Source organism: Odocoileus virginianus, unplaced genomic scaffold (assembly GCF_023699985.2).
Source record: "Odocoileus virginianus isolate 20LAN1187 ecotype Illinois unplaced genomic scaffold, Ovbor_1.2 Unplaced_Contig_1, whole genome shotgun sequence".
Taxonomy (NCBI): Eukaryota; Metazoa; Chordata; class Mammalia; order Artiodactyla; family Cervidae; genus Odocoileus; species Odocoileus virginianus.
In genome coordinates this window covers 1,926,140-1,949,950 of record NW_027224318.1, presented here as the reverse complement: position 1 = coordinate 1,949,950, position 23,811 = coordinate 1,926,140, and the positions used below count along the sequence as shown (strand labels likewise).

Sequence of the window (23,811 nt, the reverse complement as noted above, 5' to 3'; positions counted from 1 at the left end):
AGAACGGGGACCTATAGAACCATGTCACCTTATCTAGTAGCATGTCACACCAAGAGAGTAATACATTCTTTAAATGCTGATGATATACCAACCCATTACACGTAACTCTCCCAATGACATTGCAAGAAAGAAAAGGATACTGAAAAGTGTACTGATGGTAGAAAGTAGAAAATACAAATGGAAAGAATAATGTGATTTTTTTCCCAAATAAAGTGTACATACATCAATAAATGTATGGTAAGCCCTTTATTGCCTGAAAAATAAGCACAGGCTTGAAGTATATTTAAGCTGTTTTGTCATGTACTTTTCAAAGAATGGTAATATGCCCTAAATCTACTGTGATTAGTTACAGTAATGGGATAATTTCAAATTAAAACTAATCAAATATGTAATTTTACATGTCCTGCATTGCAGTTAGCTAAAATTGAATGTAATTAACTTTGTCCTGAATTAAGTATGAGGACATCTGGCTCTATATTTAAATGATGATGATAAAAGTTATGGAAAATCTACTGAGTGTTCCTAATGTTGAATAGAAATGCTAATATTATATGGAAGTTAGATGAATGCACTTGGTGTTTTCAATTTTGAATTTTGGAGACCTGAGTACAAGAAAGGCCATTATTTTCTAGTATATACACTGCATTGTTATTTCATAGCTTTATTGGCTTTTAAAATATGCTTCATCAAAAGTGATTTATATATGTTAATTTACACAGTTCTTTGAGCATGTATTTTAAGTAACTCATGTGTTTCTTTTCTATCTCTCATTACTGACTTAAATAAGCATAAGGCAGTTGGCAGAAAGATGGTCTTATTTACTTTCAAACTTAACTCTTTAATGTGTAAGATGGAATCAGTTAATTTGGGGGGAAAATATGATTCATTACAACTATTTGGTTTTTGAAAGTGTTCAAAATGTCACTATCTCGGATTTTACCTTATTTCAATACATACACATTTTTAAAGGGTAAAGTGCTCAATTAAGCATGTGCAATGTTTCTTTGTCTGATACTGTTCCTTTATGGTTAGCACCGTATCTGCCCTGCATAATACAAGAAAGAAATGGTTAACTGCTCACAGGCATGAAGATACTGTCCTGTGCTTAGAAGCTTTATGTTTCTAGCTTTTATGTTTAGGTCTATGATGCCCACTGAAATTAATTTTTGTGTGTGGAGTGAGGTGTAGGGATGGAACTTCATTTTTTTATGTGGATACCCTAGATCATTTGCTAAAACAACCTTCCTTTCCCCATTCAGCTGACACTTCGATTAAACATTGCATGTGTGCTCACTCAGTTGTGTCCGACTCTTTTGTGACCCCATGGACTGGAGCCCGCCAGGCTCCTCTGTCCATGGATTTTCCAGGCAAGAATACTGGAGTGGGTTGCCATTTCCTTCTCCAGGGGATCTTCCCGACCCAGGGATCAAACCTGTGTCTCCTGCATTGGCAGGCAGATACTTTACCACTGCACCATGTGGGAAGCTCATTAATCAGTTATATAGTATTATATGCGGGTCTATTTCTGAACTCCGTTTTTTCATACTTAAGCCAAAACCCACTGTATTCACTACTGCAGCCTTTTAGTAGGTCTTGAAATCAGATATGTATATCCTCAAGATTTTTGAGATTCTTCTGTTCTAGGTTGGTTTTTTTTTTTTGCCATCCATATACATTTTATAATAAACCTGTCTTATTTTTTTATTCAAAAGGGCTTGCTAAAATTTTGATTGAATTATCTGTAAATTTGGGGACAATGGATTTCTTAACAATAAAATTTCCAATCCTCCAACATGGTATATCTCTCCTTCTAGTAGGTCATCTTAAATATATCCCAGCAATTATCTGTTTCTGTGAGTATAGAAGCCTTGGACATTTGTTAGATTTATTCCTGTTTATTTTATGCTTTATATTACTAATGGTATTTTTATTTCTTTTTTTCAATTCCCTGTTACTAGGATATAGAATTACAATTTACTTTTGTATAATGGTTTTATATACCATTGCCTTATAAAATTCACTTATTACTTCTAATAGAGTCATTTTGTGTATAGATTTCCAGTGGTTTTGGACATAACAAGATCTGCTAAGCATGAGAATGCTGTCTCTTTTCTTTTGTTTCTTATCTCCTTAGCTTGAATTATGGCAATAACACTTCCAATATAAGGTTAAACAGAAATGGTGAGAATGAATATCCTTGGCTTATTCCCAATCTTAAGGGGAAAAGCTTCCAATATTTTATCATTAAGTATGAGGTTAACTGTGGTTTGTCACAAGCACACATTTTTCCCTTTATTCCTATCATGGTGAGAGTTGTTATCATGAATGTGTATGGAGTTTTATCAAGTGCTTTTCTGTATCTACTGAAATGATTACATAATTTTCCCCTTTATTATGTTAATATGGCAAATTATACTGACTTTTTAAGTGTGTAATACAACTACTTAAACCTATACAATTCCCTACATTTCCCTCCCTCTGGAACTACATCCCCAAATTTTGATATGTCACATTTCATTTTCATTCAATTTTAAATAATTATAATTACTGTTGTGATTTCCTCTTTGTCCCATGTGTTGTTTACATGTATATCATTTAATATCCAAATATTTAGGGATTATCCATTTCTAGCACAATATCTGAAGTAACTCAGTCTTATCTGACTCCTTGTGACCCCAAGGACTGTAGCCTACCAGGCTCCTCTGTCCATGGGAATTTCCAGGCAAGAATACTGGAGTGGGTTGTCATTGCCTTCTCCAGGGGATCTTTCCGACCAAGAGATCGAATCTAGGTCTCCCACACTGTACGCAGACAGTTTACCATTTGAGCCACCAGGGAGGTGGCCGGGGCGGTGGCCGAGAGGAGCTACCCCACGTCCAAGGAGCGGCAGCTGCACGGGCGCAGGAGGGCCGAGAGGAGCTACTCCACGTTCAAGGTCAGGAGGGGCAGCCGTGAGGAGATACCCCTCATCCAAGGTAAGGAGCAGCGGCTGCGCTTTGCTGGAGCAGCCGTGAAGAGATACCCCACGTCCAAGGTAAGAGAAACCCAAGTAAGACGGTAGGTGTTGCGAGAGGGCATCAGAGGGCAGACACACTAAAACCATAATCACAGAAAACTAGCCAATCTGATCACAGGACCACAGCCGTGTCTAACTCAATGAAACTAAGCCATGCCGTGTGGGGCCACCCAAGATGGTCGGGTCATGGTGGAGAGGTCTGACAGAATGTGGTCCACTGGAGAAGGGAATGGCAAACCACTTCAGTATTCTTGCCTTGAGAACCCCATGAACAGTATGAAAAGGCAAAATGATAGGACACTGAAAGAGGAACTCCCCAGGTCGGTTAGGTGCCCAATATGCTACTGGAGATCAGTGGAGAAATAACTCCAGAAAGAATGAAGGGATGGAGCCAAAGCAAAAACAACACCCAGTTGTGGATGTGACTGGTGATAGAAGCAAGGTCCAATGCTGTAAAGAGCAATATTGCATAGGAACCTAGAATGTTAGGTCCATGAATCAAGGCAAATTGGAAGTGGTCAAACAGGAGATGGCAAGAGTGAATGTCGACATTCTAGGAATCAGCGAACTAAAATGGACTAGAATGGGTGAATTTAACTCAGATGACCATTATATCTACTACTGTGGGCAGGAATCCCTTAGAAGAAATGGAGTAGCCATCATGGTCAACAAAAAGTCTGAAATGCAGTACTTGGATGCAATCTCAAAAATGACAGAATGATCTCTGTTTGTTTCCAAGGCAAACCATTCAGTATCACATGGTAATCCAAGCCTATGCCCCAACCAGTAATGCTGAAGAAGCTAAAGTTGAACGGTTCTGTGAAGACCTACGAAGACCTTTTAGAACTAACACCCAAAAAAGATGTCCTTTTCATTATAGGGGACTGGAATGCAAAAGTAGGAAGTCAAGAAACACCTGGAGTAACAGGCAAATTTGGCCTTGGAGTACAGAATGAAGCAGGGCAAAGGCTAATAGAGTTTTGCCAAGAGAACACACTGGTCATAGCAAACACCCTCTTCCAACAACACAAGAGAAGACTCTACACATGGACATCACCAGATGGTCAACACCGAAATCAGATTGATTATATTCTTTGCAGCCAAAGATGGAGAAGCTCTATACAGTTAGCAAAAACAAGACTGGGAGCTGACTGTGGCTCAGATCATGAACTCCTTATTGCCAAATTCAGGCTTAAATTGAAGAAAGTAGGGAAAACCACTAGACCATTCAGGTATGACCTAAATCAAACCCCTTATGACTATACAGTGGAAGTGAGAAATAGATTTAAGGGACTAGATCTGATAGACAGAGTGCCTGATGAACTGTGGATGGAGGTTCATGACATTGTACAGGAGACAGGGATCAAGACCATCCCCAAGAAAAAGAAATGCAAAAAAACAAAATGGCTGTCTGAGGAGGCCTTACAAATAGCTGTGAAAAGAAAAGAAGCAAAAAGCAAAGGAGAAAAGGAAAGATATTCCCATTTGAATGCAGAGTTCCAAAGAATAGCCAGGAGAGATAAGAAAGCCTTCCTCAGTGATCAGTGCAAAGAAATAGAGGAAAACAACAGAATGGGAAAGACTAGAGATCTCTTCAAAAAAATTAGAGATACCAAGGGAACATTTCATGCAAAGATAGGCTTGATAAAGGACAGAAATGGTATGGACCTAACAGAAGCAGAAGATATTAAGAAGAGGTGGCAAGAATACACAGAAGAACTGTACAAAAAAGATCTTCACGACCCAGATAATCACAATGGTGTGATCATTCAACTAGAACCAGACATCCTGGAATGTGAAGTCAGGTGGGCCTTAGAAAGCATCACTACAAACAAAGCTAGTGGATGTGATGGAATTCCAGTTGAGCTATTTCAAATCCTGAAAGATGATGCTGTGAAAGTGCTGCACTCAATATGCCAGCAAATTTGGAAAACTCAGCAGTGGCCACAGGACTGGAAAAGGTCCATTTTCATTCCAATCCCTAAGAAAGGCAATCCCAAAGAATGCTCAAACTACCACACAATTGCACTCATCTCACACGCTAGTAAAGTAATGCTGAAAATTCTCCAAGCCAGGCTTCAGCAATATGTGAACCGTGAACTTCCAGATGTTCAAGCTGGTTTTAAAAAGGCAGAGGAACCAGAGATCAAATTGCCAACATCTGCTGGATCATCAAAAAAGCAAGAGAGTTCCAGAAAAATATCTATTTCTGCTTTATTGACTATGCCAAAGCCTTTGACTGTGTGGATCACAATAAACTGTGGAAAATTCTGAAAGAGATGGGAATACCAGACCACCTGACCCACCTCTTGAGAAACCTATATGCAGGTCAGGAAGCAACAGTTAGAACTGGACATGGAACAGCAGACTGGTTCCAAATAGGAAAAGGAGTACTTCAAGGCTGTATATTGTCACCCTGCTTATTTAACTTATATGCAGATTACATCATGAGAAACTCTGGGCTGGAGGAAGCACAAGCTGGAATCAAGATTGCCGGGAGAAATATCAATAACCTCAGAAATGCAGATGACACCACCCTTATGGCAGAAAGTGAAGAAGAACTAAAAAGCCTCTTGATGAAAATGAAAGAGGAGAGTGAAAAAGTTGGCTTAAAGCTCAACATTCAGAAAACTAAGATCATGGCATCTGGTCCCATCACTTCATGGGAAATAGATGGGGAAACAGTGTCAGACTTTATTTTTCTGGGCTCCAAAATCACTGCAGATGGTGATTGCAGCCATGAAATTAAAAGATACTTACTCCTTGGAAGGAAAGTTATGAACAACCTAGATAGCATATTAAAAAACAGAGACATTACTTTGCCAACAAAGTGTCCATCTAGTCAAGGCTATGGTTTTTCCAGTGGTCATGTATGGATGTGAGAGTTGGACTGTGAAGAAAGCTGAGTGCCAAAGAACTGATGCTTTTGAACTGTGGTGTTGGAGAAGACTTTTGAGAGTCCCTTGGACTGCAAGGAGATCGAACCAGTCCATCCTAAAGGAGATCAGTCCTGGGTGTTCTTTGGAAGGACTGATGCTGAAGCTGAAACTCCAATACTTTGGCCACCTCATGCGAAGAGTTGATTCATTGGAAAAGACCCTGATGCTGGTAGGGATTGGGGGCAGGAGGAGAAGGAGATGACAGAGGATGAGATGGCTGGATGGCATCACCGACTCGATGGGCATGAGCTTGAGTAAACTCTGGGATTTGGTGGTGGACAGGGAGGCCTGGTGTGCTGCGATTCATGGGGTCGCAGAGTCGGACACGACTGAGGGACTGAACTGAACTGAGCATAATATCTTTTGAGACTGTATGATTCTGATCTTCTGAAATTTATTGAGATTTCTTTTGTGATCCAATGTATGACCTATCTTGGTGAATGTTCTGTGTATACTTAAAAATAATGGTATATTCTGCAGTTGTTGGGTATAGATTTTGGAAAAATGCCAATTAGGTCAGGTTGTTGGTCTAGCAACTTCTTTTTTTTTTTTTTTCCATTTATTTTTATTAGTTGGAGGCTAATTACTTTACAACATTGCAGTGGTTTTTGTCATACATTGAAATGAATTAGCCATGGATTTCCATGTATTCCCCATCCCGGTCCCCCCTCCCACCTCCCTCTCCACCCCATCCCTCTGGGTCTTCCCAGTGCACCAGGCCTGAGCACTTGTCTCACGCATCCAACCTGGGCTGGTGATCTGTTTCACCCTAGACATACATGTTTCGATGCTGTTCTCTTGAAACATCCCACCCTCGCCTTCTCCCACAGAGTCCACAAGTTCTGATTACTAATTATCTATATAATTCAGCAATTCAATAATAATCAAAAAACCTTTGAAAGGTAGCCCAGATTTAGAGAACCAAAAACAAAGAAAAAAACAAGAAGAGATTCCATTTCGGGGATTCCCATGTGACCCAATATTTATAGTGAATCCTATCACATTTAGGTCTTGTTTCATGCCATAGATGCAATTTGGAATCAAATAAGTCACTCCTGGCCTGTTAGATTCATTTAAACACAAGATAATATCACCTAGAATTCAAATACAAGTCCAAAACTAGGAATTCAAAGAAATATGTACATATAATAAAAATCTTGTTCACAAACAAGTCTGGGTTTTTTGTGCTGCCTTTGTATAAATAGCTCAGTATCAGGTGAAAAATTTATAAGAATATTGGTTTGTATACAGAAATTTCAAGTGCTAATGTTTGTTAACCAATGGTTTTTAACCATTAACTAATGGTTAATAGAAAGGAATATTCTCATTGCTTCATAGTATCTTCACACATTAAGTCGGGCACAGAACAGAGTGTGTTTGTGTGTGTGTGTGTGTGTCCATGAATACACAAGTGCAGTAGAAACATACCATAAGGAAAGAACATGCTCTTAGAACTGAGTAAAAACACACTGGTAAAGCATTCTTGGATAGTAAGGCTGAATTCTTAAAAGTATATCATCAATATTTAGTTCTGAAGGATCTCTTACAAGGCAGCACTATATATGAACCTTCCTTTCAAACCTATCACTTTTGTAGGGAAAAGTTCAACATGTTTAAAACATCCCTATTCATTAATTTAAAACTATTAAAAGAAAAAATTATTATTAAGTCAACTTGCAGCTTATTTCAAAGCGCAGAGAGGTTCTTATCCTATGCCAATTACACCTGGAGCTGTAACATTTTTAGGCTTTAAACAAATGGCATACAATCCAGTTCATATTATACCTGTACCTTTGGCATTCCGAAACCTATAGTCACCAATTAAAATCTGCAAACTGTTCCCTGGAATCAGACCTTCTTTTCTTCTGTTTAGATTTTTCACCAACCTAAATAATAAGTGAATTAGTAGCCAATAATGGTAGTAGAAGGTAATAAAATTAACATATACAATGCACTGAAGCTCAAATTTTCACAAAACTATTGCATGTATTCAAAGGAACTTCAGAACACTATGCTTGAGTCCTTTGAGTAATCTACAAAGGACTTAGATCACAAAAAAGGCTATTACATTATTGATCCATCATTAATTCACTCTCATGTGTACACTCTTCCACCTTTAGGGTCAGAGTACACAGTCAATATAGCATTTCAGTTCAAGTCATTGATACAATGAAGGCAGAATTATTTTATATAAAATTTCCAAAAGCTTTATGGAAGTTTCATTCAGTCCTCTCCCAAACAATATTTCCTTCCTGCTTTGGGTTCTCTGTAGTTAAACAGTATGTTTGGCAGAAGCATCTTTGCAATCAGTGCTGTATAAAGTCAGATGCATGAGGACAGAATGGTAAGATTAAAAAGTCAGTATTTGAACTAATAAAGCAAAGTACAGCTATGCTGTAGAATAGTGAACATGGTCCCTGGCACATAGTGGGCATTTAAACATGTGATGAATTAATGAATGACTTGACCTAATGTAATGTGATTTGTAGCTGTGACAAAGCCCAATATATCAGCTGAAACATCTGAGTCAAAGGTAAACCACAAAAGAGCATGCAGACTCAAAGCATTTCATTCTTTCAAAGCATTCTTCACTCACCAAAGGTTAACATTCCTTTCAGTGAGCTATATAGGCATGGCTGAAGCAATGAAATTGAAACACTGATAAGAAATGTGATATTTCTGCTTCTTGAGACTGTATAACAAAGATACAAGTAAAGCAGAACATCTGATTAGATATCTATGTGCCCCAGGGGGAGGTTAACATAGCCGTGGAGAATGCACCTACCATCGACCCTCAGCATCCTCATGGAGAAGTTGAATGACATCTCCATTTCTAATCAGGAGGTCTTCTGAGCCTCTCTTCCTGCAATCTGCTAGGGCTTTATATTTGCCTGGAGACTGTAAGGTTGTTTTGAAAAATGACGTTACAAACTTGAATGCAAAACTACTTGCATAACTGCATGTTCTGTGACATAAAGACTTTGCTTTTTTCCTCAGTGGCAAATGTGGTTAGCTGCAGCAGCTTTGTAAGAACAAACAAACATTGAGCAGTTTGTGATAGCAAAAAAAAACCAGAACATGTGTTTATTTAACCTGAAGAATTCATTTTTATTTGTGAGAAGAGAATTACAGTGTGAACGACACAGAAAATAACAGAGCCCAACTGATTTAAGTTACATGAATAATAAACATAAATCCAGAAAAAAGCATGAAAATAATATTTAAATACTGCTATTTGTAAATTACTCTCATAAAAAAAATTATCTTGGCATATAAAAAAGGCAATGGCCCTGAACAAAGATTTACAAATGTCCCCAAAAGGATTTCTGTGCTTCATATCATTCTGCACAGGTAAAAATCATGGGTGCAAATCTTAGTCCAATAAAAGCATATTAAACCATAATGCTGTGCTTTACTTGGCCTTAATCATTTTGCAGCTAAAATTTTAACTTGATTCATTAATAAGCTAAATAATCCAAGGCACACAGATTGCATTTGGTTACAAGGTAGACAGAGAAGAAATAATAACTGAGTCCAAATGTATTCTGAGATGCGAGTTTTTCCAGCACAGTATCTTAGACATTGGATATATGATTTTATAGAAAAAGAGTACCATAATGAAAAGTGCTTTTTTTAATATAAAAGGAAAGTTGTGCGGATTCAAGTCAATGTATGGCAAAACCAATACAATATTGCAAAGTAAAATTAATTAATTAATTAAAAAACAAACAAAACAAAAAAAGAACAAAATGATTAAAAAAAGGAAAGTTGTCTATATATGACAGAAACCATTCACAATACTGTAATTATCCTCCAATTAAATATAAAATACAATTTAAAAGGTTAAAGGAAAGAAAGAATTATGCGGTATTGAGCCTTTGCACATCCAAAAGAATTAGCCTGAAAATATTATCCACATCACTTGGGCTGAACATCTTTTGAGCAGTATTTTTATCAAATGGGCTGAGGAGCAGGCAGGAAAGAGATACTTGCCATTCAAGAGAGTAGCTTCATTAAAACAGGACAGCCATCTCCGACTCAGGCTTCTCCAAGGGAAGCAGCACCCATTATTTCTTGGTTTTGACTTGATAAAGTGAGGCTAAAAGATAGCTCATTCCAACTGCTTTGCTGCTTAGTTTGGGGGTTATTTTATTGGGGGGTGTGGAATGCAACGTATTATCTTTGTATCTATTTTCCTTAGTAGCACAAGTCAGGGAATTCATGGGAGAAAGGAGAAGAACTTTTTTTTTTCTCCATTCCCGTCCCCTAAGATGAAAGCATTCTTCAGTTTTGCATATTTGCTTTCTTTTCTGACATGATAGCTGGAAAAATGCTTAGTGAAAGCTTTCTCAGTTCTTGACCATCCCTTCATAGAGCATCATTCACAGCAAACATTGAAACCCCACCCAGCTTCCCCTGACTTGTTGCTTCCATCTGAACAATGACCCCTCCTGTCCTCAGATAATGTTACTTCAGGAAATGAAAGTTCTTTTCAGTGCTTCTCAAGGTTGGGGGTTCCCAGGGCCTGCAAGAGTCAAAGTTCTATTTGACTTTTTCATTCTCATCCTTTCACAAGTCTACTGAGGCATTTTCAAGAGGTCACCAAATGTGTGATAGCACAACAGACTGAATGCAAATGCCAGTATGAGAATCCAGCTGTCTTTTCTGAAGACAGAAGTTAAATAGATTTGCAAATTTTTTTTTGTTTTGGTTGCACCATGCAGCTTGAGGGACCTTAGTTCCCTAACCAAGGATCAAACCCGTGCTGCTGAAGTGGAAGTGCAAAGTCCTAGCCCCTGGACCATCAGGTAAGTCCTTTATTTCTTCATTTTTTGTTGTTGCAAAAATATTTCACATGCCACCCTTCTCACTACACATTTTTTGTTTGAAAAATGCAAATTCACTAAAAAGTTTGAGCACTACCGGTCTAGACAACGAACTCTGGACAAATCTCTTACCAGCTCTGGGCCTTGGTCTCCTCCTCTGTCAGTTGGAGGGAATAAAGCCTGCCCTTTTTCTCACTAAGATTATGAATATTCAGTGTGAAATGATTTTGTCAACTATAAACGACCATACAAATATGAATTATGGTCATGGTATTATTGATGGAAAAAATATTCTGTTGCTTTTTTAAAGAAAGCAATTCAGCATCAATGCTATGGAGATTTGAGATCAGAACTGCCCAACTGAATGTATTCCTCTGAAAAGCACCAAGGAACAGTCCACTACAAAAACATCATTCCCACCCTCCACACTGGTGACTTCAGAAAACTGGAGATTTATTCTAAATAGTCCTAAATCCCTGGGATAACCCACTAGGAACCTAATAACACCAAAAACTAGTTCTTCTAGAAAACATTTACTTTCACCCTAAAGCAGCCTTTATTTATAAAACATTTACTTTTACCCTAAAGTAGCCTTTATTTTTATGGGGTGTTCCCTTGCTCTAGTATGCTAAGATTCATAGTATTAGCATGTTTTATTGACAGCCTACTAAAATATATTTCCCAGGTGAAATTAAACAGTTTTTAAATGTGTCATATTTATTTCCTATATCTAATCTGGAATCTATTCTAAGTATACCTGAACTTCCTGTTGTGCTCTGATTTTCTCTGACACGCCCAGATTGAAAATAAAATAAAACTGAAGATAAAATTGGTCATGATATGACTTGGAATGATTGACTATCTCATTAACTTCAGTAGGGGTTCAAGGTATAGCTCAAACAAGTTCTTATAGAGCAAAGTGCTTACTGAATGTTCATGGTAAGACTTATTTCAAGTCTTGGAACACCTCTACTGTCTCAAGGATATTGACAAAAGACTGCCCCTATGTGCCTAATCTATTTCATCAATAAAACTGCTTGAAGAGTTTTATTTATTTATCTTAATATGTCATTACTAACCATCAGAGGTCTTTCTTCTTCATGGTCATCATAAGAGGAATAGAAATAGTTACTGGACCATTGCTCAGGCTCATCAGAGGCTTTTGCAGGTGACAACATCTCAGTCCAAACTGTAAGAAAATCATGCAGGGTAGCAGTTACTGGTACACCACAAGGAGAGAAGTAAAACGAACTGTAATTATCAAGGCTATACACTTCAATAGTCCAAGAATAATATCTTTTGTAATAAAACCTCCAATTGGGTTATACTAGTTTAGAATTTCTGATATTTCAGAAAGGGCCTGGAATATCTACACTTCTTTAACTTTTTAGGATGGTTTCATGTTGGGGTTGGTCCAAGTTATTATACTCCTTATTACAGGAAAATCATCTCTTTCAAAAATTCTTTCTATAGCATTCTTCCTGGTCCCACTTAAACAACACTTATAACATTCTACCTGGTAATATGGTTATTTTGGACTTATCTCTTTTATTATACAAGGACCATGTGTTACACACTGTCTCATAAGAACCTGCCTGTAAGAGATGCTTAATTAATGAAATAATTAATAGCATGCATTGAACTGATATGAATGGAGCACTTGGAAGGGGCGAAGAAGTAACAGAATGTCATCTTGGCCACACTAAACTGTGAATGTAACCTTGAACAAGCCGTGTCAACTTTCTCTGACTTGGTTTCCTCATCTGTCAAATGAACACAGTGATACTAGGCTCTCCTGAAGGCTCAGGGGGCCACAGTATAGATGACCTGAGGGAAGCGACCTGTAAATGGAGAACTGAAGCTGAGCAAGGTTGTTGTTCCTGTTTCTCCTCAGCTAGTAGAGAAGTCTTGCAGATTGAGGACCATCATGTTTAAGGAATGAGAATCAGGCACTCTGTTAGCCATTTCTTCAGAGAAGTCTATTCTGTTGATCCCGGAGTTGTTAATGTGACCCTCTTGGATGCCTCTGAAGCACCATTTACTTCTCTGTTAACACACTATCAAGTTGGATTTTCATTGCTTGTTGCATTATCTTTCTACAGTCCTAGCTTTATGGGGATGGCAGCTGAGTGTATCTCAATTAGACTGTATGCCCAGAGTACTGTAAGATTCCTGGCAATTAGGCTGTTATGTTCATTGAAGTAAACAAATTGTTTTAAATCCCTTTAAATGACCAAATTTGCAAAAGAAAAGAAAATATTCCAGTTGTAAATAACTCTTCTCTATTTATTAAACCTATAGTGAGTCACGAGTGCCTCCCTTGATGCAGTGTATGTGTTCTATTCACCTCTGTATCCTGTGTAGGAGGGGCTTCCAAACTTACGCAGGTGCCAGAAAGAATCACATAGAGAATTTGTGACATCACAGCTGGCTGGGTCTCACTCCTAGAGTTTCTGATTCAGAAGGCCCAGGATGGAGCCAAAGTACCTGCCTTCCTGATAAGTTCCCAGGTGATGCTGATGCTACTGGTCCATGGACCACACACAGACCACTCTGCTCAGCAGTGCCCACCAGAGAATCTTGCATATATATACAAGACAGAAGAGCTTTCTGAAAATGGGTTAACTCTGTTTTCTTCAGTATAAAGGGAATAGATGGAAAGATTTCCCAAAATAACAATGAGAGAAAACAATTTGCACAACCATGAATCCTCCCTTCGGATAACCATTACACATACCTGTATTTGCTTCTGCCTGAACTGATGTGATGGACTCGCCGACCCCCACCATAGCGCTGATATGTTCCAACCTAGGTTCCTCAGCGCCCATAAAAGCTCTCTGTTGCCCTCTGAAATAGTAAATATGCAAAAACAGTGAGCTTTCTTACAGTCTAAGAGTAATAAGAAATTTAAAATGGTATTTCTTCCACTGATAGCCTGTGTTAAGAACATAATCTAGGGGCTTCCCTAGTGGCTCAGTGGTAAAGAATCCACCTGCCAGTGCAGGAGACTTGGGTTTGATCCCTGGTCTGGGAAGATCCCATATGCCTCAGAGCAACTAAGCCTGTGCACCACAACTACTGAACTTGTTGTGCTTTACGGCCTGGGAGCCCCAACTACTGAGCCCGTGTGATGCAACTACTGAAGTCCGCACGCCCTAGAACCCATGCTCCGCAACAAGAGAAGCCACCACAATGAGAAACCTGTGCACCACAACTAGAGAGTAGCCCCTGCTCACTGCAACTAGAGAAAAGCCTGCATAGCAACAAAGACCCAGCAGAGTCAAACATAAATAAATTGTAAAAAAAAAGAACATAATCTAAGAATCCATTCAAGCAGAGCTGACTTTCCCCTGTATTTAAGTGTGTGTGATAATAGCTCATAATATACAGAAGCCTAAATCCTAGGATCCAAGCCACCATGGAAAAATATAATTCCCTTCTGAACCCAAGGCAGGTATATTATATAAAATTCCTGTTGCATATTATATTGTATATCCAAAATTTGCTAGGAGGTAAATCCTAAATGTTCTCACTACAGACACAGGAAAGGATAACTATGTAAGGTGATGGATATGTTAATCAGTTTGACTGTGGTGATATATACATATATATATACACATATATATATATAAATAAAATCATAGGCTTCCCAGGTGGCACTAGTGGAAAAGAATCCACCTGCCAAAGGGGAACACCCAGGAGACACAGGTTTAATCCCTGGGCTGGGAAGATGCCCTGGAGGAGGAAATGGCAACCCACTCCAGTATTCTTGCCTAGAGAATTCATGGACAGAGAAGCCTGGTGGGTTATAGTCCATGGGGTTGCAAAGAGCTGGACACAACTGAGCATGCATGCAATCAACACAATGTCAAATCATCAAATTGTACTCTTTAAATGTATACAATTTTAATTGTCAACTATAACTCCATAAATTGGAAAAATATAAAGAACAACAAAAAATCACTATCGTTCTATGAACTTTTAACTTTAATGAATTAGGTATATACATATACATACATTATATGTATATATACTTATATATATATACATATATATACTTATATAAGGTATATATGAATGATGATTAAAACCTTAATCTGATTAATACTGTTGAGGTGAATCAGCTACTATAGAGTCGGTACTGTCTGAAATCTAAAGACTTCCAGAATATATGACAAAATATTGAGTACTGTGAACCCTGGAAAATAAAGACTTCCACTGTGATTTTAAAATGGTTCTCCTAAATGCAAATCAAAACCACAATGAGGTACCATCTCACACCAGTCAGAATGGCTGCTATCCAAAAGTCTACAAATAATAAATGCTGGAGAGGGTGTGGAGAAAAGGGAACCCTCTTACACTGTTGGTGGGAATGCAAACTAGTACAGCCACTATGGAGAACAGTGTGGAGATTCCTTAAAAAACTGGAAATAACTGCCATATGACCCAGCAATCCCACTCCTGGGCATACACACCGAGGAAACCAGATCTGAAAGAGACACGTGCACCCCAATGTTCATCACAGCACTGTTTATAATAGCCAGGACATGGAAGCAACCTAGATGCCCATCAGCAGACGAATGGATAAGAAAGCTGTGGTACATATACACTATGGAATATTACTCAGCCATTAAAAAAAGAATACATTTGAATCAGTTCTAATGAGATGGATGAAACTGAAGCCTATTATACAGAGCAAACTAAGCCAGAAAGAAAAACACCAATACAGTATACTAACGCATATATATATGGAATTTAGAAAGGTGGTAACAATGACCCTATACCCGAGACAGCAAAAGAGACACAGATGTATAGAACAGTCTTTTGGACTCTGTGGGAGAAGGCAAGGGTGGGATGATTTGAGAGAATAGCATTGAAACATGTATATTATCATATGTGAAACAGATCGCCAGTCCAGGTTCAATGCATGAGACAGGGTGCTCAGGGCTGGTGCACTGGGATGACCCTGAGGGATGGGATGGGGAGGGAGGTGGGAGGGGGGTTCAGGATGGGGAACACATGTACACCCATGGCTGATTCATGTCAATGTATGGCAAAAACCACCACAATATTGTAAAGTAATTAGCCTCCAATTAAAATAAATAAATTAAAAAAAATAAAATGGTTCTCCTAAAGCCTAGATAAATCAACATACTTTGTACCTGATTTAGCTACCTGTGAAAGATGATGTGCAACAAAGAGAAAAAGAGCATTTTAAAAAATTTTCTTACTGAAGTATAGTTGATTTACAATGTTGTGTTACTTTCTTCTGTACAGCAAAGTGAATCAGACATATATATACAAATATTCACTCTTTTTTAGATTCTTTTCCCATATAGGTCATTGCAGACTACTGAATAGAGTTCCCTGTGCTATACAGTAAGTCCTTGTTAGTTATCTATTTTATATATAGTAATGTGTATATGTCAATTCCAATCTCCCAATTTATCCTTCCTTTCTTTCCCCCCAGGTAAACACAAGATTGTTTTCCACATCTCTAACTCTATTTCCACTTTGTAAATAAGTTCATTTGTACCATTGAAAAAGAGTATTTTTAATAAGTCTTTCAATGATCCCTACATCACGCAGACACTGCATGGTTAATTTCTGTGCCAAGGCTTTGAAATAAGTGTGGGGATTCTTTCAGCATATAGGCAAATGTTCTATGGAAACTCTAACTTCTAGGATTCCTAGAGGCAGAATACAAGGCCAAATCTCTAAACCAGCAGCATAGCTTTCATTTAGAACTGCTACCTTCCTCAAAGACTTTGTGACTGTGTCCAGGCACAATCCCCCCTCCCCGCCCCTGCCACCCAGGAGCCACACCTCCTCTCTAACTACACAGAGAGGCCAAGTCACCAGCATGTGGTCTCTGTCAAGGGACCACAAAGCTGTGGGCCAGGATCAGCTGCCAGTACTTCATCATTCTTACACCCCTCTTTCTCCAATCAGATTGAAGGTGTCCAGAAAATTTTTAAAAAGAAATCCATGAGCGTAACCGCTTTTGCTAGCAGCCTACATGTAACTGCCCCCAATAGAACAAAGCATTTATAATTTTATTAAAAAATTAGCCCAAACTATTATTTTTTTTAACATCAGATGAGAAACAGTGGGATAACTATTAAGGACTATCAGGCTCCATGTCCAAGCACAGAACTGAGAAAATGATGTGTTTATGGAATTTGACAAGATATTGCTAAAAGGGTAGGTAATTTTTGTCTGATAGTTTAATTACATTGTTTCATGTTACACACAGAAAACAGAAGATTGGAAGGGTGATATTTCTTAAAGAAGAATCACTTACTCGCTATTCTGCTGAGAAGAACGATGACTCTGTTCTGTTAACTGATTATACTGCTCTCGTTTCTTAACTGTGAAATAAAACAAAGCTTATATAAGCATCATTTGGAAGCCATGCTTCTTACTTCTTTGAGGACCAATAATCTTCACATGTACATACACACACGCCTCAATCCCATTCTAGTTCACTGTCACAGACTTGAAACAGCCAGAGGGAAGGCCAGTCTGAATTGGAATATAGAAAACAATCAAACCATGCTGTATTTTATTCAAGACATTCAAGTTTATAACTAGCACCCCTCTTAGGCCAACATTACTAGGCACTGATTACTGAGTTCCCACACAGAGTTGCCTCATGGGAAGGACAGAATAAACACATTCAGATTGCTTTATCACTGCAAAACTGCTTCCCAGGCATTAGAGCTCATCTTCTACTGCAAAATTCATTTTCTGAAATAATTCAAACAGCTCCCTGAATCTTGATCTCCTACTAATGAGTTTAATTATAAATAGTAGAAAGTAAACATCAGCCACATTCCTTGTAAAAATTATCACAAAATCTGAGTCACTGAGCTGTTCTTATACTTCCCATTCTACAGAATGCATGCTTGAATTTACCTGTCAAAAGTTCCTGTTGCTTCAACAAAATATTTCTGATTTCTTTTAACCACATCATCTTCGTATCTATATTCGAAGCCTAAAGATTTAAAAAGTGAGGGAGGAGAAGACAGGTTTCCTTTTTAAAACGATGCTTTATAATAAAACAAAGGTCATTATTATACTAAACATAATTGATATCCTGAACTATCATATTCTTACCCTAACATTTTGATTCTTAGACTTCCAAGAAGCAAATAAACAGCCATCAGATTAGATGAAATAATAGTCAAGACTAATTTGAAACTGCCCTTCAATAATAATGCTTAATGAAAAGTGAAAGTCACTCAGTTGTGTCTGACTCTTTGCAACCCCATGGACTATACAGTCCATGGAATTCTCCAGGCAAGAATACTGGAGTGGGTAGCCATTCCCTTCTCCAGGGGATCTTCCCAACCCAGGGATCGAACCCAGGTCTCCCACATTGCAGGCGGATTCTTTACCAGCTGAGCCAGCTGAGCCCAGAATTCCCTGGTGGACTATTGGGTTAGGACTCGGTGCTTTCACTGCTAAGGGCCTGGGTTCGATCTCTGGTTCGGAAACTAAGATCTGACATACCACGCTGTAGTGCAGCCAAAAAAATAAATAAAGACAATCGCTTGCATAGTTATCTTCATAACTGATGACAGCATGAAAGCTTCCTTAAATATCTTCCCATTACTTACAAGATAAGTTTGTTAATAGATAAGAAAAATCTTACATCTAAATCAAGCCAAGAGCATATATTTTTATGAATTGTAATCACCTAAGATAGAGTTAAAACAAAGAAAAAACACCAACCACTGTCAACAGTTAACAAGTCATGATACAAATACTTTTTGAAATGGCTCTTGAAATGTTCTAATTTCTCTCCTCTTCCCTGAAACAGGTTGAACATTATAGCATGTGTGGCCAGGGCTTTAACCACATTCTTTAGAAACAACGACCTGATCTGAACCATCATATCACCTTGTCTCATAAGCAGGTTCTCTCTGAATGCTGAGCATAAGAGGAACTCAGCACTGTTATCAATCTGTAACTCTAGAAACTTGATGGGGACAGAAAAGCACCAGCCAAGCTCTTGACTTCCAGCTCTTATTGGTAAGTCTCCTGATGTAGCAGTGAAAACTTAAAGCTATAGAAAGCATCACAGACACATCTTAAGTTAAAGAAAACTTTTGCCAACAGAACTAACCTAAGTGTGAAAACTTAAAGCCATAGAAAGCATCACAGACACATCTCAAGTTAAAGAAAAGTTTTGCCAACAGAACTAACCTAAGTGTGCATCAAAAGATGAATGGATTTAAAAGGCAATATATACACACACACACACACACACACACACACACACACACAATGGAATACTACTCAGTCATAAAAAGGAATGAAATTTTGCCATTTGCAACAATATGGATGGACTTGGAGGGTATTATGCAAGTGAAATAAGTCAGAGAAAGACAACCATGACTGATATCATGTGTATGATATCACTTATATGTGGAATCTAAAAAATAAAACAAACTAGTGAATATAACAAAAAAGAAGCAGACTCACAGATACAGAGAACAAACTAGTGGTTACCAGTGGGGAGAGGGAAGTAGGGAGGGGCAATGTGGGGGTAGGGAATTAACAGGTACAAACTATTGGGTATAAAATAAACTACAAGGATTTATTGAATCACTTGGGGACTATATCCAATGTTTCATAATAACTATAAATGGAATATAATCTTTAAAAATTATGAATCACTATATTGTATACCTATAACATATAATATTATACACCAACTATACTTAAAAGAATCAAAGAAAATTTGCTAGCTGAAAACATGTTTAACTGTATCACAAAGAATAGTTATCAAATAATATTTAGGTGACCTACAGGAAAGGACTGAGAATTTCTGTAATGTAACCAAAATTATTTTTGTTTGCAAATTCAGACTTTTGTATCTTAAGGCAGGTAGAGTTTCTAGAACAATTCTTAAATGACCAACCTGGACAATATAAACTTCTTCCTTTTCAGCATACCAGATTTCAAACTTGCGGTTATCTCCTTTCACATATTCAGTGATTCCAAGTTCATCCATCTACAATATATGTCATGATTTTTATGAGCATTTTATTCTGAAAATGAAATTACATTAAAGCGACTCCCATCATACCCATCATATTCTACATGAAACAGAATTTCTCATTTGTGCAAAATATACTTTTACATTCAAAGAATATGAAATGATGAATATAATCACAGACCTGAGTATTTATATGTTTTCACTGAACTATGCACTTATAGTACAGACTACACGCTCCATTCCAGTGACTGAAACAAATGTTATAAATTTTGAACATCCAAGTAGCCCACCTAAGATTGAATTCTGTTATAAATTAACAGTACACTATAAAAACAAATTGTGTCAAACACAGAAGTAAAAGTAGTTAAATATCAGTGAACAAGTTCATCCAAAACTAATTTAAATGGTTTATTTTTAATAACCATAGGCCAGATAAGTTAATCTCATAAATTATTACTTATGTCTGTAGAAGTCCTACATGTTATAGACATCCAATTTACAGGTCAGGCAGGAACCAATCAGCTACACAAAAATCCCCTCTATTTCTACCCATCTCTCAGGCTCTCTGGAAAACAATCTGTCATGGGGGAGTGATATCTTCTTGTAGCCAGTGAAGCTCTGACATGCAATAGTCCTTCCTTACCATAGTGTTTCTTCTCTTTCACACGATTGTGCAAAGCACAAACTTTTCCATTTTCTTTTATCCTGTGCCGCTAGTAGCTTGGGTAATTCCACTGTGAGCAATTTCACTCCCTTGTACACATTCTCTTTTAGTCTCCTTCTGCCTTTTCTTTCAATTCTTGCCTAATTATCTAAAGGAATATCTCACACTCTGTTCCATTTACATGTGTCCCAAATGATCCTAATTAGAGCTGATAAGCATTAAGAGTAGTGCTTAGTGAGATCCCCATATCAAGAAAGAGAAAAGGGATTATATTTAGAAATGAAAAAGTCTGTGACATCTACCCTGAATGTACTCAGAAGTTACTTTCAGAATGTCCAAAAATAATCTTTATATTCCTACTCAATCACTCTAACTAAACTACTTTTGTTCAAACACCAGGTTTTAAGATAAATAATAATCTCATATTCAAGCTCTATTTAAACTGATTTTGTTTCAATACATGGTTTTGTCCTAACAGCATGATAAGATGGAAAGCCCATGAGCTAGTTAAGTGTCTTGGTGCAAGTTGCTTAATCTTTCTAAACTTTCGTTGACTTGACTATAAAATAGGAAGAGTACCTATTTCACAGAGTTGATAGAAGGATTATATAGCATGCATTAAAGACTTAGATAACAAAAAAAAGACTTAGATAACAAGATGAGTTTTTTTTAAAGTATGAGTTTGCTTCCTCAGCTTTTCCTTACGTGAATAGCAACAGTTTTGCTATTTTTCACTGCCTACATAGAGTACAGCATTATAGATTAAATAAATCTTTTGAGTTACTCTGGAAATCTAAGAATTATATCTATCAAACTATATTGTTCTTGCTGTTGTTGTTTAGTAGATAGCCATGCCCAACTCTTTGCGACCCCATGGACTGTAGCATGCCAGGCTCCTCTGTCCACAGGATTTCCAGGCAAGAATACTGGAATGGGCTGACATTTCCTTCTCCAATATTGTTCTTAGTTCTAAGCAATTTACTACAAATGATCCACTGTAATACAATCTATCTGTAATTCATGAATTGTACATATTTTCTCAAATAATAAAATATAAGGATTTTATTGAGAGGTTTTTAAGAAGAGAGGCAGAATTAAAGTTCTAACTATATGAGTACAGTCATATGATATACTATGTAATAAATAATATATATATAAAATAAAAGAACAAAGCTGATTCTATAGTTATACCATAACTGTGATCTCTGCCTCATCCTTCACATTTTCATTGATGATTTCTGACAGCTGGGAATTTATTTTCTTTATTTCAAAGCATTTTATCTGAAGACATCTTGCTGCATCAAGTACTCAGGGCCCCAACTTCTAAACTAATTTTCTGTCTTCAGGGCAGTACAATGATGTCAACTACCTTGTTAAAAAGTCTCCCAGTGGGTCAAAAACTCTGGGATTATAACCAATAACTACCTATTTTAAGACTTTTATTTATGTATCTGGAATACATAATAGTTACCTCTTGAGTTAGTATTATTTAAAAATTTATCTTCATATTAACAAAACAAAAAATGCAGCAAGGCTGAACTGCCATGAGGCAGTTACAAGCAAGGTATTGGGTATAAAACAGTAACATAACTATATCTTGAAAACAGTTTCTGTGATCAAAAAAGAAAGAAAATGAGGATTATATCAGAATACAATTTATAAAAATTAAAACTAAATGGGCATAGAACATTAGTATGTATTTTAAAAGAACACACAAACTGAAGGATGTACATCAAATAAATTAGAATGGTTGCTACAGGGGTAGAGAGGAGATTAAGTGCAGAGGATGGAGATAAAAAGGAATGAAGGAATGAAATAAACAAGCAAGAACAAGACTTGCCAGCATGGCGCAGGGCTTATGGTCATAGAGTTCGAGGCCATCTGCCTGGGTGTGAATCTATGCCCTTGGATGAATTATTCACCTCTTTGGAACTTGGCTTGCCTATCCTCAAAACGGGGTTGATAATAGTTCCTACTTCACATAAAGTTGCTATGTAGATTAAATGAATTAACATTGATAACATTTAAACAGCTCCTAGCAAAATAGTCAGTATGACGCATATATTTGTTAAACTTAAAAACATAGATGAAAATAATAAATGCATGAACTGAGGAATCTGAAGAACTCAAATGTCTCCATTTGACTAACTGTGACTTTAGGGCCTTTCCTTTGCACAGGAGCTGTCAACTTAAAATAAAGCATGCAGTCATCATTCAGCTGTCAGGCCATGAAATTCCAGCTTGATATGATGAAGTCAAGGCAACAGTTCCTTGAAAGTGCTTCCACATTGATCCTCTCTACCAAGGGGAAGATTCTGAAACCAGGAATCCAAACTCTTACGTAACACACCAACTAGTCCTACCAGCAATTTTTTAATCCCAGAATCTCATGTAAGCAAGAGGAAGTAAGCATAGCTTATAAGAAATAGCTTAATTTCCATCTTTCTCTGTGAGCAACATCACCATTTTCCTAATAATCCTGGTCTCAATCCTTGAAGGCATCAGTGACTAATGTCTTTTATTAAGGACACCAGGCATTATTGTGGAATCAAAGAAAAACAGGTTGATTTTTTCCTTCCAATGTCAGGTATTATTTATTTTCTATATTTAGTAAATCAACAAGCCTGCCTGTTTACCTGCCATGGAAATGTTTCTTGCATCTATCCCATCCTCTGTTTCCATGGTAACCACTGTTGTTTGAATTCTCATGAATTGGTTACCTCATACCAATCCATCCTCACTCTGATGTGCTTTAGAAATACTAAACTACCCTGTTGGTGTGCCCAATTTGTGATAAATTAAAAGTAAAAAAGAGAGAAAAAAGTAAAAAAAGAAAAATCAATACAAGCCAGAAATAGTATATTAGGTAGTAACTAGGTCACTCTACAAATAAAAAGTGAATCAAATGGATTTGGGTCCAACTAGTCTATGAAGTACCTTCCCTGGGAATAGATATACAGATAGCAGGAGACCTGAACCCTGTTTGATGTCGATTACAAACTCTTGATTCTCAACCAAAGTTTATTAGAGACATAAAAGACCCTTGGAGATTTTAGGGACTTAGAGATGGGTGGCTAATATCAGAGCAACAGGGCATTTGTTATGAAAACAGTGAGAGTTTTGAAGAGCCACTGCTGTGGGTTCAGCAGGGAAAGCAGACCATAGAAAAAGGTCAGAGACCTAACTATGGTTAGGAATTCCGTCAGGAACAGCATAGGGTTGTTGGCATCTGGGAAGAATCAAAAGCAGGACCTGCTTCTCGGGGGGCCTCCTGACACAAAGCCCTCATGCCTGCTCAGGACATATGGCCCATCCTCTTTATTACCACTGCTGGATATCTCATCAATTCTCAACTTGCT

The 23,811-nt window shown here is 37.5% G+C and overlaps 1 protein-coding gene across 6 annotated transcripts in view; it reads right to left on the bottom strand.

Annotated features, from left to right (window-relative positions):
• The window catches only part of MCF2 (MCF.2 cell line derived transforming sequence), a 115,440-nt gene that overhangs the window by 2,324 nt on the left and 89,305 nt on the right, over positions 1-23,811 (bottom strand). For 4 of the 6 annotated variants that reach the window (XM_070463285.1, XM_070463286.1, XM_070463289.1 and 1 more), the window contains 7 exons: positions 19,711-19,803; positions 17,700-17,778; positions 17,086-17,152; positions 13,519-13,628; positions 11,861-11,970; positions 8,741-8,853; positions 7,747-7,841 (listed from right to left, as the gene is read on the bottom strand). In XM_070463285.1, coding sequence (XP_070319386.1) covers positions 7,747-7,841; positions 8,741-8,853; positions 11,861-11,970; positions 13,519-13,628; positions 17,086-17,152; positions 17,700-17,778; positions 19,711-19,803 — 667 coding nt within the window. Of the gene's footprint in view, positions 1-7,746; positions 7,842-8,740; positions 8,854-9,044; positions 10,481-11,860; positions 11,971-13,518; positions 13,629-17,085; positions 17,153-17,699; positions 17,779-19,710; positions 19,804-23,811 lie in introns of those variants that run through there. The other 2 variants (XM_070463287.1, XM_070463288.1) reach the window with 2 other exon arrangements.